This window comes from Giraffa tippelskirchi, chromosome 9 (assembly GCF_054371585.1).
Source record: "Giraffa tippelskirchi isolate mGirTip1 chromosome 9, T2T-mGirTip1v1.2.pri, whole genome shotgun sequence".
Taxonomy (NCBI): domain Eukaryota; kingdom Metazoa; phylum Chordata; class Mammalia; order Artiodactyla; family Giraffidae; genus Giraffa; species Giraffa tippelskirchi.
The window spans coordinates 139,940,767-139,956,740 of record NC_137283.1 but is presented as its reverse complement, the minus strand read 5'-3'; the positions used below and the strand labels follow the sequence as shown (position 1 = coordinate 139,956,740).

General features: G+C 41.1%; 1 protein-coding gene across 2 annotated transcripts in view; it reads right to left on the bottom strand.

The window, feature by feature from the left end:
• Positions 1–15,974, bottom strand: part of ARFGEF3 (ARFGEF family member 3) — a 183,155-nt gene that overhangs the window by 121,383 nt on the left and 45,798 nt on the right. For both annotated transcript variants that reach the window (XM_081528884.1, XM_081528883.1), the window contains exon 4: positions 8,922–9,053. In XM_081528884.1, the coding sequence (XP_081385010.1) occupies positions 8,922–9,053 (132 nt within the window). The remainder of the gene's footprint in view (positions 1–8,921; positions 9,054–15,974) is intronic.

Below are 15,974 nucleotides of genomic sequence, written 5' to 3'. Positions count from 1 at the left end.
ATTCTAAAGTGTGAATCATGTTGATCTTTCTCATTTTTGAACTCAGATTATTATTTATAATCACAGCTTTAGCTTCTTTTGTATATCCCGGTGGGCCACTGAAAACTACCACATGTGTTTCCGTCTCTCCATTAGTCAATAACTAAATTAGTAAGCAATTAGTAAGCCGTGTGCCAGATGCTCTGTTAGGCACCAAAGTGATTAAAAAACAATACTAACAGTATGTAATTAGTTTTTACTGACTAACTAGTGGAAGTTTCCACTATGCCTGAGTCAAGAGTTTAGGACTAACTAGTTGGAGAAATTACAATACAGTTTCCATGAATATGCCATGACAGGTAGTCCTCAGCCTTAGCTAACCTCACACCTCTCTGAATGCATCATCACCCTCTCCCTCTGAGGAAAGTGTGATGAAGAAAGCAGGAGGTGGTGGACGGAAGGATGCACCAGCTGCCTCTAACTGAGGGAGAGAAGCCAGACTATGATTCTCACGTGATAAGTGATGGTGGCCGACTGCCAGTTCTCTCTCAACACTATCCCCATGTTTTTCAAGAATAGCATTCTGGGCACATGGCTTCTCAAAATAAAGACTACACTTTCCAGGCTTCTTACAACTGTTGCCATATGACTGAGTCCTGGCCAATGGAACAGCAGCAGAAGTGACGTGCATCACCTTCCTCTGCCAGTTGTCTGGAGTGTGCACATTCTGGCCGGAAACAGGGAGCCCTTGTGGACCACAGGCTGGAGAAACATAATCCAAGATACAAGAATCTCTGATAATGGGGTTCAGCCAATACCGACCTGCTGCTACTATGTCACTTTAGTTGTGTCTGACTTTGTGTGACCCCATAGATGGCAGCCCACCAGGCTCCCCCATCCCTGGGATTCTCCAGGCAAGAACACTGGAGTGGGTTGCCATTTCCTTCTCCAATGCATGAAAGTGAAAAGTGAAAGTGAAGTCGCTCAGTCGTGTCTGACTCTTAGCGACCCCATGGACCGCAGCCTACCAGGCTCCTGCGTCCATGGGAATACTGACCTAAGCTAATGCAAAAGAAAAATAAATCCCTGTCCTGTTTCAGCTGAAGGGAATCCTAACAAATACAGTCTTCCTTTCTTCCTTCCCTTTTTCCAACCCTATCCTTCTCACCTACCTGATCTTATGCTTTAGATTTTGTTTTAAATGTCATTTTTTTTTTTAAAGTATTTATTTACTTATTTATTCGGTTGTGTCAGGTCTTAGCTGTGGCATGTGGGGTCTTCACTGTGTCATCTTTTGCTTCCAGAGCTTAGATGCTCCAAGGCATGTAGAATCTTAGTTCACTGACAAGGGATCGAATCTGCATCCCCTGCATTGTGAGGCAGATTCTTAAGCAGTGGACTGCCAGGGAAGTCCCTTAAATGTCATTTCTTAATGATCACCTTCTCTGTCCTCTTCACTTGCATTCCAGCAGGCCTTACGATAAATACACTTTTCTAAATTTGTCTTTCTTTATATTTATCACAATTTATGTGTATTTATCTATTTCTTTGGTTTCTATCTCCATCACCAGCGTTCACACAAAGATTCTTTTTTTGTTTCTTTACCGTGGGATCTTCCATGCCTGGCAAGCGCCTGACAGTGAAAGTGAAAGTCGCTCAGTCATGTCTGACTCTTTGCGACCCCATGGACTATACAGTCCGAGGAATTCTCCAGGCCAGACTACTATAGGTGATAGCCGTTCCCTTCTCCAGGTGATCTTTCCAACCCAGGGATCGAACTCAGGTCTCCCACATTGTAGGCAGATTCTTTACCAGCTGAGCCACAAGGGAAGCCCAAAAATACTGGAGTGGGTACCCTATCCCTTCTCTCCAGGGAATCTTCCTGATCCAGGAACCAACCGGGGTCTCCTGCATAGCAGGTGGATTCTTTATCAACTGAGCTATCAGGGAAGCCAAGTGCCTGACAGGGCCAATCAAATATCTGCGGAAAAAATGGCTGAAAATAGTGGGGGAGGTCCCCACTGCCTATTCTAGAATATCCACAAGTAGATACTGCAAGTCTCTGCATTTACACCTGCTTTAACAAAAATCATGGGGAAAACTTTATAAATACTTAGCAGAGCTGTTCTTAAATTCAAAGGGCATGGCACTTGAAAACAGTGGTGCCTGCTTTAAAAAAAGAGAGAAATTCATAGATAAAGTGAAAATATCTTCATCTAAACAAATAATGTATAAAGTATTTAATGGAAAATCACACATATTTTCAACGTTTGCTTCTGCCTTTTTCACGTATTTTGATCGCCTGTTTAATGCAGTCATGTCAAAGGGTAAAGAAGCATGGGAGGAAAACCGAGTTTTCTCTGTATATGTACAAAGGCAAAAGAGTATCAACATTTGATTTTAGCAGCAGGAAGAGAGAGGGCTACTTGAGAACATTTAGCTCACAGAATCACATGTTTTAAACACTTTCTTGCATTAAGTGCAGAAATACTATGTAAGTCTATAGCTAAACTCCAATAATGGTACATTCTAAACGTACCAAACACCGGATTTTTTTATTCATCCTAGAGACTGATGCACATCTTCTAAAGTGTCTTGGTAATTTTAGATTAAGAAGGAATTTCTCCTCGCTTATGAGAAGTCAGGACAATTCAACCATTTCACTCTCAAACTTTATTAATGATCATTCCTTCCATAAAGCACTCTAGAAGACCAAATGCCCAGAATTAGGGCTATCAAAACTAACCATTTGGGTAAACAGCCCAAATATAAGACTCTGCTATTAAAATATTATTGAGAGGAGATTTAGAAATGGTCCTTCCATTTGGCCTCTTTCTTACTCTCTAATCAAGGTGCTGACTGTCCTGGTGGTACCCAGTAAAACCAGAGTTCTAAATGGAAACCCTGAAGCGTGTCCACCAGCCCTGTAGAAAGTGAGGGCCTCCTCCACAAGTCTCTCACCTTTACATTTTCTGTAGAGGTCTGGTTGGATTTTGTTATAAAATATAATACCTCAGTGATAAATGATACTCTCTCTCCATTCCCCCAACTCTATGACCACACATAGAGAGTCATGAGCTCATTTGATGGGTAAGAGACTTTGATTCTTCCTTTGTATTTGAATCTAACTCACAGCACTAGCAAGGGAATACAGAAGGATACAGAAAGGGTACAGAAAACACAGGACTTTGAGCCGCTCTGAGCTTTGCCCCTTATTAGCCTGTAATTTACCTTTTCTGTTCAATCATCTATAAAATGGGAACAATACTGGGAATCACCTGATTTTCAGGATAAACTCAGAAGACAAGGTAACCCACTGTTCAAGAGCCCACGTTTGGCCCCAGGCTGAATTACAATTTGAATATTGGTCCTGCCATTTCACTAGCTGTATGAGCCTAGTGTGAATGTATTCATCAGGGTGTCTAATGCATAATAAATGTTAAGAAATTGGCCCCTGTCATTTCTCCTTTGAAAATGTAAAGCAGTTCAGCAATATTCAATTCTATTATCTAAAGATGCACATAAGACATCTAATGACAGAACGTTCATCCAATGCTTGCTCAATATCCAGCATCATATCTTTTCTTACTGACAAAGCCAGCCTGCCCTCCCCAGATAGGCAGCTCGCATCTCTAACACGCTGAGATACACAGAAGGCCGGCCAAAGTTCCCTCCAGTCGCTGAAGACTCAGCCAGCTGTGTCAGTTAATAACCTCACTAAAGATTATCCATCAGAAAGTAGGGGGGGGGTCCTAATTGCTCTAGTCAGAGATGTCATTAGTTATGTACCTGGCCCCTATGAAGTCTGCATGGCATTTATGGAAATGGCACACACCACAGGAAAAATGTTACCAAAGCCAATAAGTATTTAACCTAAATATTAACTGGCTCCCTGCCATCTACCAATCCATTTCAAAGGTAATGTATCTTCAGAGAAACCCTCTTCCTGATTATCTGCAGTTCTGACACTCTATGTGCTCAGTGATAAAATTTTTATTTGGATTCCATGGCCATTTCAATAAATAAAAGTTGTCTTTTCTCCCCCTCCTGTTAGATAGTATAACCATGTATTCAACAGGACAGTTCTTAGACTAAGTGATCTAACGTCATCACTATTAAATTTGTCAGAAGTAAGCATCACTGATATTTCTGAACCCCCCAAATGAAAGTCTAGAGCCTTCTTTCTTAATGAGAACATTACCATCATAATCTTGGGTTTCATTATTAGCTGCTTCCTGTTTTAACTCAGGGAAGTTTCTAAAAGAGAGAACCATATTATTTTCTCCCCAGGAATTTAATACAATTGCTGCACACTTCTAAGAATGTGACATGATTCAATTTCTCATGTTTATAAACACTAGCAGTTAGCAATATGTGAGTAAAATGTACGATACAGCTTTCTGAAAAACAGGACTTATGATTTGTCATAAAAATGTACTTTGCCATGTTTGGAAAGAAATAAAAACTGCATGGTGTGGCTTTATCTGTCCTGAATAGTATACTCAGACCAGTATTTGAAAAGGTCTACCATATCACATTTTAAAAGATTTTCCTACAATATATTTCTATAATATGACTAGAGAATTTTTATAAGAAATATCTAGTTTAGATCATTGACTGTCAGAATGAGTTATGCAGAAACACCAAGTTAATATATCCTCCATATGTAATGGAATTCACTCATTCCCTCTGAGGACTCATCCAATTCATATTTCTCTCTGTTTCTCTCTGTCTCTACTTTGGGGAGAAAAGGTGGTAAAAGTATTTTCATGCAGTAATGATATTAGCAAAACAAGTCCTTGTGTTAAAGTTTTTACTTTGGTCATGACAAGCATTACAGAATTACAAGATAGAAGGGTGCTCACATCTAAGGATGACTGAAGTTGGTATAGAAATTCCTCATGCATGGAGAAAGGGTAAAAAACTTATTTCTAAGCCCCAAATGCTATCATTTGTATATGTCTTTATACCCAAACAAGTAATTTAAATCTCAGAAATCAGAAATGATCATGGAACCCTCACCTTTGGGCTCTTACAGTCAGACTACCTTCTCCAAAGTTTCATTTGATGCTAAAAAACTAGCTTGAAATATTTTTCCCAATTCTAATGTTTAAGTTTTTAAAACATTAGCCCAGCTGGTAAAGAATCCACCTGCAATGTAGGAGACCCCAGTTCGATCCCTGGGTCAGGAAGATCCCCTGGAGAAGGGATAGGCTACCCACTCCAGTATTTTTGGGCTTCTCTGGTGGCTCAGCTGGTAAAGAATCTGCCTGCAATGTGGGAGACCGGAGTTCAATTCCTGGGTTGGGAAGATCCCCTGAAGAAGGGAACGGCTACCCACTCCAGTATTCTGGCCTGGAGAATTCCATGGACAGAGGAGCCTGGCAGGCTGCAGTTCATAGAGTCACAAAGAGTTAAACACAACTGAGCAACTTTCACTTTCACAAAGTTTCTAAAAACAAAAGCATGTACCAAAGGGCCTCTTCTTTTTAAAAGTTTCGGGAACCTAACTGTGAAGTATTGCAACCCAGATGATTGTTTTCCTCTTTTCTGACAATGTCTGATCTATTTCCATACATTAACGACAAGTACCACTGTCTAGTATGGTGTCATTACAAAGTCCATAAAGCCTGGGTTTCCAGGGTTTCCAGCAGCGCTAACATGTGTCAACTCCTGTCTTCAGCAAAGCTGGCAGAAGGTACCACTGGGCTGGAATTAGAAAACAAGTATGTTTTCAAAACAGGTGTTTCTGTTGACATAACCATTAAACATCCTGCTCCTACATAGTTCCTAGAATAGGTACTTTCTTGTTTTAATTTTTAATGCAAATTCCTATATTCCATTAAAAGCTATACTCCTGGGAGAATTTCTACAGTAATACGAAATCTGTGAGGTGTGTCTAGTATTTGGAGATCTTTAAGTGGAAGAAGGATAAACAGACTTAACTTGAAAGTTGTAAAAGTGATGGACGTGGATGCTGACCTTGCCTCTCTCAATGGTTGCACAGAGGTAGTGGAGAAGTCAAACAAATCTAGAGATGGTTACTCTTGGGTTCCTAGGAAGGCACAGTGGCCCAACATATGTCAAAGGATAAGGCAAAACCACACATTTCAGAATCAAAGAGGGTTAAAGAAAATGAGTTCTTAAAGATTAGGTAGCTCAGACATTCTCAATGTTTACTGCATATAAGAATATTCCTAGACCCACCCACTGAGATGATGACAAAGCAGCAGGAGCTAGTTGTGGCAGAAGTAATAGGAAAAGAAGAAGTAACAAATAGCACTTCTAAAGAACTTGCTTTGGGCCAGATACTGTGCTAAATTCCTTACAACAATCACTTACTTAATCCTCACAATGGTCCTATTAGGTAGGGACTACTATTTCCCCCGATGAAGGTGATGTGGAGGTGGATATGATGGAATTCCAGTTGAGCTATTTCAAATCCTAAAAGATGATGCTGTGAAAGCGCTGCACTCAATATGTCAGCAAATTTGGAAAACTTAGCAGGGGCCACAGGACTGGAAAAGGTCAGTTTTCATTCCAATCCCAAAGAAGGGCAATGCCAAAGAATGTTCCAAGTACTACACAATTGCACTCATCTCACATGCTAGCAAAGTAATGCTCAAAATTCTCCAAGTCATGCTTTAACAGTATGTGAACCATGAACTTCCAGATGTTCAAGCTGGATTTAGAAAAGACAGAGGAACCAGAGATCAAATTGCCAACATCCACTGGATCATCAAAAAAGCAAGAGGGTTCCATAAAAACGTCTACTTCTGCTTTATTGATTACACCAAAGCCTTTGACTGTGTGGATCACAACAAACTGTGGAAAATTCTTAAACAGATGGGGATACCTGACCATCTAACCCGCCTTCTGAGAAATCTGTACGCAGGTCAAGAAGCAACGGTTAGAACCAGACATGGAAAAACTGACTGGTTCCAAATCGGGAAAGGAGTATATCAAGGCTATATATTGTGACTCTGCTTATTTAACTTATATGAATAGTATATCATGTGAAATGCTGGGCTCGATGAAGCACAAGCTGGAATCAAGATTGCCGGGAGAAATATCAATAACCTCAGATACAGAGATGACACCACCCTTATGGAAGAAAGTGAAGAGGAACTAAAGAGCCTCTTGATGAAAGTGAAAGAGCAGAGTGAAAAAGATGGCTTAAAACTCAACATTCAAAAAATGAAGATCATGGCATCTGGTCCCATCACTTCATGGCAAATAGATGGGGAAACAATGGAAACAGAGAGAGACTTTATTTTCTTGGGCTCCAACATCACTGCAGATGGTGACTGCAGCCATGAAATTAACAGACGCTTGTTCCTTGGAAGAAAAACTATGACCAACTTAGACAGCATGTTAAAAAGCAGAGACATTACTTTGCCGACAAAGGTCCATCTAGTCAAAGCTATGGTTTTTCCAGTAGCCAGGTATGGATGCGAGAATTGGACTATAAATAAAGCTCAGTGCCGAAGGATTGATGCTTTTGAACTGTGGGGTTGGAGAAGACTCTTGAGAGTCCCTTGGACTGCAAGGAGATCCAAATAGTCAATCTTCAAGGAAATCAGTCCTGAACATTCATTGGAAGGACTGATGCTAAAGCTTAAACTCTAATACTTTGGCCACATGATGCGAAGAACTGACTCACTGGAAAAGACCCTGATGCTGGGAAAAATTGAAGGCAGGAGGAGAAGGGGATGACAGAGGATGAGATGATTGTATGGCATCACTAACTTAATGGACATGAGTTTGAGCAAGCTCCAGGAGTTGGTGATGGACAGGGAAGCCTGGCGTGCTGTAGTCCTTGGAGTCACAGAGTCAAACATGACTGAACGACTGAACTGAACTATCTCCCCCATTCTCCAGATGAAGAGACCAAAGCACAGAGTGGTTCAGGAATCTGTTCAAGGAAGTCCAACTAGAATGTAAGTATTCAAACCCAGACAGGCTGGCTTCAAAGTCTGAACTCTTAATCACTATACTAAATTACCCACCAGTAGGGCTAAGTTGAGACCCAGGGCATTAAGACAATGCCATGACTGAAGCTGATCTTTTCTCAATGGAGAAACTGAGAGGTAAAAGACTGATATCTCTTTTCAAAGACAAAAATCCACCAGTGCATTTCTAGGAAGAAATCAACCATTATATGACACCAACTATGCTTACACATTTCTCTGTACACACTCCTCTAGGGAGGAAACAGACAGATGTTGTGTCCAGCTCATGGGTTCCAGCTGTGCTACTCTGACCAAGGTGCTATTCTAGGCTAGAGATTTCTATCCTTTTCTGCCCAACTCACTGTTGACTTACGGGATACAACACACCCCTGAGTCTGTATAAGAGGCTCCCAATTATGGTGGCTCTAAAAGGAGGGGAAAAAGGGAAAAGGGGAGAGAGAGATGCCACCCCCTAAAGGGAGAATGGTTCACAGAATGTGAGGATGGAAATAAAGATGTGATTCTGATATGGTTTCAAAGGATGATCTTCCTTTCCTTAAACTGACTATTCAACATAGCATTAATATATGTCATTAGGTCTTTGCTTTGTTTTAACACATATAGGCAGGCAAAATGCCCAGAATGATCAGGTCTACCTCAAGCTGGAACTACTCCTGTACATTTCCTCAAAAGGTCATAAATCTATTTCCTATACATTCTCTCAAAAGGTCATAAATATATTTAACAACATTTGATATGCAGCATCAGGCCAAAAATCTTACCGATTTATTGAAATCTGTAAACCAAGTAAACCTTTGTACTTAGTTGTCATTTCTGTTCAACAATCAAGGTTATTCTGGGGTACCACAAGCAAGGATAATAATCATATAGTCCAAATGACCACCACATAGAGGCATCTTTAAGCTAACAATGAGGGTCAGCAATTCGTTTCCATCACAGTGATGCAAACTGGGAGTGCGTCAAACCCACCTTCATCACTTCTACCTGCAGGTCTTCATGGAGAGAAGGCGTCACTTTCACAGCATTCAGGATCTGATTGAGCAGCTGCTTCTCATCAGAGTCCGTTTCCATGGATACAAACCTCTCTTCCGCCAGGAGCTTCTGTAAAGAGGCACAAGACAGTGATCACAGACAGGCTTTCCCCTGCTGCCTTATTCTGCTGTAGCCTAGTATGTACTACGGATAACGTTTCTTACTCGGGAGGCATGTAGCTGGAGGCCGTTAGGAAGGAGTTTCTGCTCTGTGCCATCAAAAAGAAAAATGCATCATGCCTTTGGTAAATGGTTTTTGGCAAAGGCTTTTTCCTGCTATTAGATAATTTACTGTAAATTTTATGAAGTGACATTCTAATGTGGTGGCCAAATAAGTCGTTTGGTGGGTGGGGATGGAGAATGAATGCGCCAAGGGGAATCCGGCCTCACAACAGGCACGTTTGCACCCCCCCTTTCTGAATGAAGCTTTGTCACAGGAAAGGAGGTTTATATACACAGGTTGATTGTTCACATTTGTACTTCCTAATGTGAGCTATCATTTACCCAGGAATTATTCACGAATCTACAAATCTTAATATGTTTTCATCAGAAAATCAATCCCACAAAAACCTAAACACGAAGACAGTCATTTTCATGAGGTTTCCCAGAAGGCATTACATCTCACAGGACAGCTCTCCTCTACTTGAAAACAACTCATTTTTCATAAAATTCTTTATGAATTGAACCAAACCCTCCTTGCCTACAACTTGTATGCCCTAGTTATACCTGGAGCCACACAGATTAAGTTTCTAAAATACTTGATCAGCGATGAACTCCACCTAAATCTCTTCTTCTCCACACTAAACCTCCTTGGGTGCCATCAAACGTTCTCCACATAACATGGTTTCACAGACACTTTCCTCAACATGTGGCCTCCAGTGAATGTAACACTTCAAGGGTGGTCTGATAGCAATGAGCAGGAGCACCCAAAGATGCATGTTAAGGTAAATATATGGACTCTGGGTGATTAGGACGTGTCAATATAGCCTCATCTTTTTTTTTTTTTTTAAAGTATCATTCTAGGAGTGATGATGGGTGAGGCTATGCATGTGTAGGGGGAGAGTATGTGGGAAATCTCTGCATCCTCCTTTCAATTTTACTGTCAATCTAACACTGCTCTAAAATAGTCTTTTAAAAATAATAACAATAAAAAAGATGGCAAGAGGGAAAGAAATGCAGTCTTTGGTGGCCATTGCCCTCCTGTTTCAAACCTGGAATTGTTTACCTCTAGAATTCTAGTTGTGTGAGACAATTAAATGTGTTTACTGCTTAAAATCAAACCAAAAAACAAACAAAAAACAGTAATACAGAAGTTTAATCACACTCTCAGATCAAATTAGCTTAGCTGTAAGTCACAGCACATTTTAGGATGAGGGAAGTCACAGCACATTTTATGATGACTCACGCAGAAACCTCATTCTCAAGGGCTGCAGTTAAGCTGTTCTTCCCCAATCTGTCCTGGGGCAATCGATTTTTGAGACCCCAGAGTAGGATGGATTTTATATCTATCCCTATTAAATTTGTCCTTGTCTGATGCAGCATGGGGTTGCAACCAAGAAGAATTTTTGGAATTCTGATTCATCCAGGACAATGACTCCCTCTTTTAGCTGAATGTCACTGCAGACCCAGAAAACATGTATTTCAAACCTTCTTCTTAGGACTCCCTGAATTCACCTATACAACTATACCTCATTTTATTGTACTTAGCTTTATTGCCCTTCACAAGTATCAAGTTTCTTTATAAACTGAAGGGTTGTGGCAACTGTGTATCAGTTAAGTTTACTGGCACCATTTTCCCAATAGTATTTACTCACATAGTGTCTCTGTGTCACATTTTAGTAATTCTTGCAATATTTCAAACTTTTTATTTTTACTCTATTTATTATAATCATCTGCAATCAGTGCTCTTTGATGTTACTACTATAGCTGGCTGAAGGCTCAGATGATGTTAGCATTTTCTTTTATCAAGAAAGTATTTTTTAGTTAAGGTATGTACATTTTTTTAGATATAATGCTACTGCACACTTAAGAGACTACAGTATGGTATAAACATAACTTTTATATGCACTGGGAAAATGTAAAATCCATGTGGCTCACTCTACTGTAATATCTGCTTTATTACGGTGATTGGGGACTGAATCCACAATATCTCTGAAGTGTCCACTCAAAAGAAATTTTTGACTATGCAGGGCAGCCCAGAGTTAGTTCATATACAAAACCCTGTTTTTACTTAAAGTAATAAAGACTAGAATTCTAAAAAAAAATGCCTTAAAAGTTAATAGGGGGGCTTCCCTGATAGCTCAGTTGGTAAAAAATCCGCCTGCAATGCAGGACACCCTGGTTCGATTCCTGGGTCAGAAAGATCCGCTGGAGAAGGGATAGGGTACCCACTCCAGTATTCTTGGGCTTCCCTTGTGGCTCAGCTGGTAAAAAATCTGCCTGCAATGTGGGAGACCTGGGTTTGATCCCTGGGTTGGGAAGATCCCCTGGAGAAGGGAAAAGCAACCCACTCCAGTATTCTGGCCTGGAGAATTTCATGGACTGTATAGTCCATGGGATGGCAAAGAGTCGTACACGACTGAGCGACTTTCACTTTTTAATGGGAGGTCACAAGGGATGCTGAGAGGAAGATGCCCAGCCCCCCATGTCAGTAAAGTTCCCATGAAAAGATGAGACTGTAACTTAGAGTTTGAGGATTTAAAAAAAAAAAAAAAAACTAAATGGAAAATCTATGTAATACTAGAAAAAAGAGAACATAAGTGGCAGGTTGAAACAAACTTCTATTCATTTTTACAGTTACTTTGGAGAAAAGTAGAGTTTTTTAATAACTTTAATTTTTTTAATGTTTAAAAATTCCTAATGTCACTGCATATTGAAATATACATTCTCTAATTCTAACCAGCTAAGGGAATGTGGTCCACTGGAGAAGGGCATGGCAAACCACTTCAGTATTCTTGCCTTGAGAACCCCATGAACAGTATGAAAAGGCAAAAAGATAGGACACTGAAAGAGGAACTCCCCAGGTCAGTAGGTGCCCAATATGCTAATGGAGATCTGTGGAGAAATAACTCCAGAAAGAATGATGGGATGGAGCCAAAGCAAAAACGATACCCAACTGTGGATGTGACTGGTGATAGACGCAAAGTCCGATGCTGTAAAGAGCAATATTGCATAGAAACCTGGAATGTTAGGTCCACGAATCAAGGCAAATTGGAAGTGGTCAAACAGGAGATGGCAAGAGTGAACATCGACATTCTAGGAATCAGCGAACTAAGATGGACTGGAATGGGTGAATTTAACTCAGATGACCATTATATCTACTGCTGTGGGCAAGAATCCCTTAGAAGAAATGGAGTAGCCATCATGGTCAACAAAAGAGTCCAAAATGCAGTACTTGGATGCAATCTCAAAAACGATACAATGATCTCTGTTCGTTTCCAAGGCAAACCATTCAATATCACAGTAATCCAAGTCTATGCCCCAACCAGTAACGCAGAAGAAGTTGAAGGTGAACAGTTCTATGAAGACCTACAAGACCTTCTAGAACTAACACCCAAAAAAGATGTCCTTTTCATTATAGGGGACTGGAATGCAAAAGTAGGAAGTCAAGAAACACCTGGCGTAACAGGCAAATTTGGCCTTGGAGTAAAGAATGAAGCAGGGCAAAGGCTAATAAGAGTTTTGCCAAGAGAATGCACTGGTCATAGCAAACACTCTCTTCCAACAACACAACAGAAGCCTCTACACGTGGACATCACCAGATGGTCAACACCGAAATCAGATTGATTATATTCTTTGCAGCCAAAGATGGAGAAGCTCTATACAGTCAGCAAAAACAAGACCAGGAGCAGACTGTGGCTCAGATCATGAATTGCTTATTGCCAAATTCAGACTTAAATTGAAGAAAGTAGGGAAAACCACTAGGCCATTCAGGTATGACCTAGATCAAATCCCTTATGAGTATACAGTGGAGGTGACAAATAGATTTAAGGGACTAGACCTGATAGACAGAGTGCCTGGTGAACTATGGACAGAGGTTCGTGACATTGTACAGGAGATAGGGATCAAGAAAATCTCCATGGAAAAGAAATGCAAAAAAGCAAAATGGCTGTCTGAGGAGGCCTTACAGATAGCTGGGAAGAGAAGAGAAGCGAAAAGCAAAGGAGAAAAGGAAAGATATTCCCATCAGGGATCAAGAAAATCCCCATGGAAAAGAAATGCAAAAAAGCAAAATGGCTGTCTGAGGAGGCCTTACAGATAGCTGGGAAGAGAAGAGAAGCGAAAAGCAAAGGAGAAAAGGAAAGATATTCCCATCTGAATGCAGAGTTCCAAAGAATAGCAAGGAGAGATAAGAAAGCCTTCCTCAGCGATCAGTGCAAAGAAATAGAGGAAAACAACAGATTGGGAAAGACTAGAGATCTCTTCAAGAAAATTAGAGATACCAAGGGAACATTTCATGCAAAGATAGGCTCGATAAAGGACAGAAATGGTATGGACCTAACAGAAGCAGAAGATATTAAGAAGAGGTGGCAAGAATACACAGAAGAACTGTACAAAAAAGATCTTCACAACCCAGATAATCACGATGGTGTGATCACTCACCTAGAGCCAGACATCCTGGAATGTGAAGTCAAGTGGGCCTTAGAAAGCATCACTACGAACAAAGCTAGTGGAGCTGATGGAATTCCAGTTGAGCTATTTCAAATCCTCAAAGGTGATGCTGTGAAAGTGCTGCACTCGATATGACAGCAAATTTGGAAAACTCAGCAGTGGCCACAGGACTGGAAAAGGTCAGTTTTCATTCCAATCCCAAAGAAAGGCAATGCCAAAGAATGCTCAAACTACCGCACAATTGCAGTCATCTCACATGCTAGTAAAGTAATGCTCAAAATTCTCCAAGCCAGGCTTCAGCAATGCGTGAACCGTGAACTTCCAGATGTTCAAGCTGGTTTTAGAAAAGGCAGAGGAACTAGAGATCAAATTGCCAATATCCGCTGGATCATCAAAAAAGCAAGAGAGTTCCAGAAAAACATCTATTTCTGCTTTATCGACTATACCAAAGCCTTTGACTGTGTGGATCACAATAAACTGTGGAAAATTCTGAAAGTGATGGTAATACCAGACCCTCTGACCTGTCTCTTGAGAAACCTGTATGCAGGTCAGGAAGCAACAGTTAGAACTGGACATGGAACAACAGACTGGTTCCAAATAGGAAAAGGAGTCCGTCAAGGCTGTATATTGTCACCCTGCTTATTTAACTTATATGCAGAGTACATCATGAGAAACGCTGGGCTGGAAGAAACACAAGCTGGAATCAAGATTCCCGAGAGAAATATCAATAACCTCAGATATGCGGATGACACCACCCTTATGGCAGAAAGTGAAGAAGAACTAAAGAGCCTCTTGATGAAAGTGAAAGAGGAGAGTGAAAAAGTTGGCTTAAAGCTCAACGTCCAGAAAACTAAGATCATGGCATCTGGTCCTATCACTCCATGGGAAATAGATGGGGAAACAGTGGAAACAGTGTCAGACTTTATTTTTTGGGCTCCAGAATCACTGCTGATGGTGACTGCAGCCATGAAATTAAAAGACACTTACTCCTTGGAAGGAAGGTTATGGCCAACCTAGATAGCATATTTAAAAGCAGAGACATTACTTTGCCAACCAAAGTCCATCTAGTCAAGGCTATGGTTTTTCCAGCAGTCATGTATGGATGTGAGAGCTGGACGGTGAAGAAAGCTGAGCGCCGAAGAATTGATGCTTTTGAACTGTGGTGTTGGAGAAGACTCTTGAGAGTCCCTTGGACTGCAAGGAGATCCAATCAATCCATCCTAAAAGAGATCAATCCTGGGTGTTCATTGGAAGGTCTGATGTTGAAGCTGAAACTCCAATACTTTGGCCACCTCATGCGAAGGGTTGACTCATTGGAAAAGACCCTAATGCTGGGTAGGATTGGGGGCAGGAGGAGAAGGGGACAACAGAGGATGAGATGGTTGGATGGCATCACCGACTCGATGGACATGGGTTTGGGTAGACTCCGGGAGTTGGTGATGGACAGAGAGGCCTGGCATGCTGCAGTTCATGGGGTCGCAAAGAATCAGACATGACTGAGCGACTGAACTGAACTGAAGGGAGAAACAGTCATAATTTTCTTACTCTTTCATATTTATTGACACTGAAAAGGTATTAGAGACCTCTCTAAACTTAAAGAGCAAACTATGAAACAGTAATGTGAAAAGACATCCAACAATGCTACCAATCCATGGTCATGCTGGAAGAATCCCCTGCAGGCTTGAACTCCACAGTGCTTGTCACTCAGCCACCAAACCACTTAAGAAGTCATTGTTTATCTGTACCATTTTTCTAGATTCTACATATATGCATTGATATATGGAGAAGGCAATGGCAACCCACTCCGGTACTCTTGCCTGGAAAATCCCATGGATGGAGGAGCCTGATAGGCTGCAGTCCATGGGGTCGCGACAAGTCGGACACACCTGAGCGATTTCACTTTCACTTTTCACTTTCATGCACTGGAGAAGGAAATGGCAACCCACTCCAGTATTCTTGCCTGGAGAATCCCAGGGATGGGGGAGCCTGGTGGGCTGCCATCAATGGGGTCGCACAGTGTCAAACATGACTGAAGCGACTTAGCAGCAGCAGCATTGATATATGATGTTTGCTTTTCTCTTTCTGACTGACTTCACTCTGTATGACAGACTCTAGGTTCATCCACGTCTCTATGAATGATCCCATTTTGTTCCTTTTAGTAGCTGAATAATAGTCTATTGTGTATGTACCACATCTGTATCCATGTGTAAAATAGCTAGTGGGAAGCTGCTATGAAGCACAGGAAGCTCAGTTCAGTGCTCTGTGATGACCCAGAGGGGTGGAATGAGGGGCTGGGGTGGAGGGTGGTCCAAAAAGGAGGGGATATGTGTATACATATGACTGATTTGCTTCACTGTAAGCAGAAACTAACACAATATAT